Below are 518 nucleotides of genomic sequence, written 5' to 3'. Positions count from 1 at the left end.
CGGTACACATGTGCGAGTGCTTATACATGTATATAATGTATGTAGATATTTATGGTAACCTGTGGTTTGTTATGTAGGCATAAATATATAATTTTATATACCTGTGTAAACACGCATATCTGTGTTTATTTATTTATTCGCTGTGATGTATACTGTATGCATCTAGCGCGTGCATTTACGACGGTGTGGTGAGATGGCATAACCAAGGCTGACCGTCCTTCTCTCTCTCCCGCAGCTGTCCCTGGAGGAGGAGGAGCGGCGCTCCCTCCGCCGCGAGCGCAACAAGCTGGCGGCCGCCCGGTGTCGGAAGCGGCGGCTGGACCAGACCAACACCCTGCAGGACGAGACGGACGAGCTCGAGGAGAAGAAGAACGGCCTGCAGCAGGAGATTCAGCTCCTGCAGCAGCAGCGTGACGAGCTCGAGTTCCTCCTGGCCACCCACAAGGCCGTGTGCCGCCGCCGCCAGCAGATGGCGTCCACGACGGCCAACAACCTCACCAGCGGCACCAACACCACGA

At 55.0% G+C, this 518-nt stretch overlaps 1 protein-coding gene across 1 annotated transcript in view; it reads left to right on the top strand.

The window, feature by feature from the left end:
* The window catches only part of LOC119591492 (transcription factor kayak-like), a gene marked incomplete in the record, with an annotated part of 26,684 nt that overhangs the window by 25,011 nt on the left and 1,155 nt on the right, over window positions 1–518 (top strand). Inside the window, 1 exon segment of the mRNA XM_037940237.1 lies at window positions 236–518. Within this exon segment, the coding sequence (XP_037796165.1) occupies window positions 236–518 (283 nt within the window).

Source organism: Penaeus monodon, chromosome 28 (genome assembly GCF_015228065.2).
Source record: "Penaeus monodon isolate SGIC_2016 chromosome 28, NSTDA_Pmon_1, whole genome shotgun sequence".
In the NCBI taxonomy this organism is placed as follows: Eukaryota; Metazoa; Arthropoda; class Malacostraca; order Decapoda; family Penaeidae; genus Penaeus; species Penaeus monodon.
This window is presented reverse-complemented; position numbering and strand designations above follow the sequence as displayed.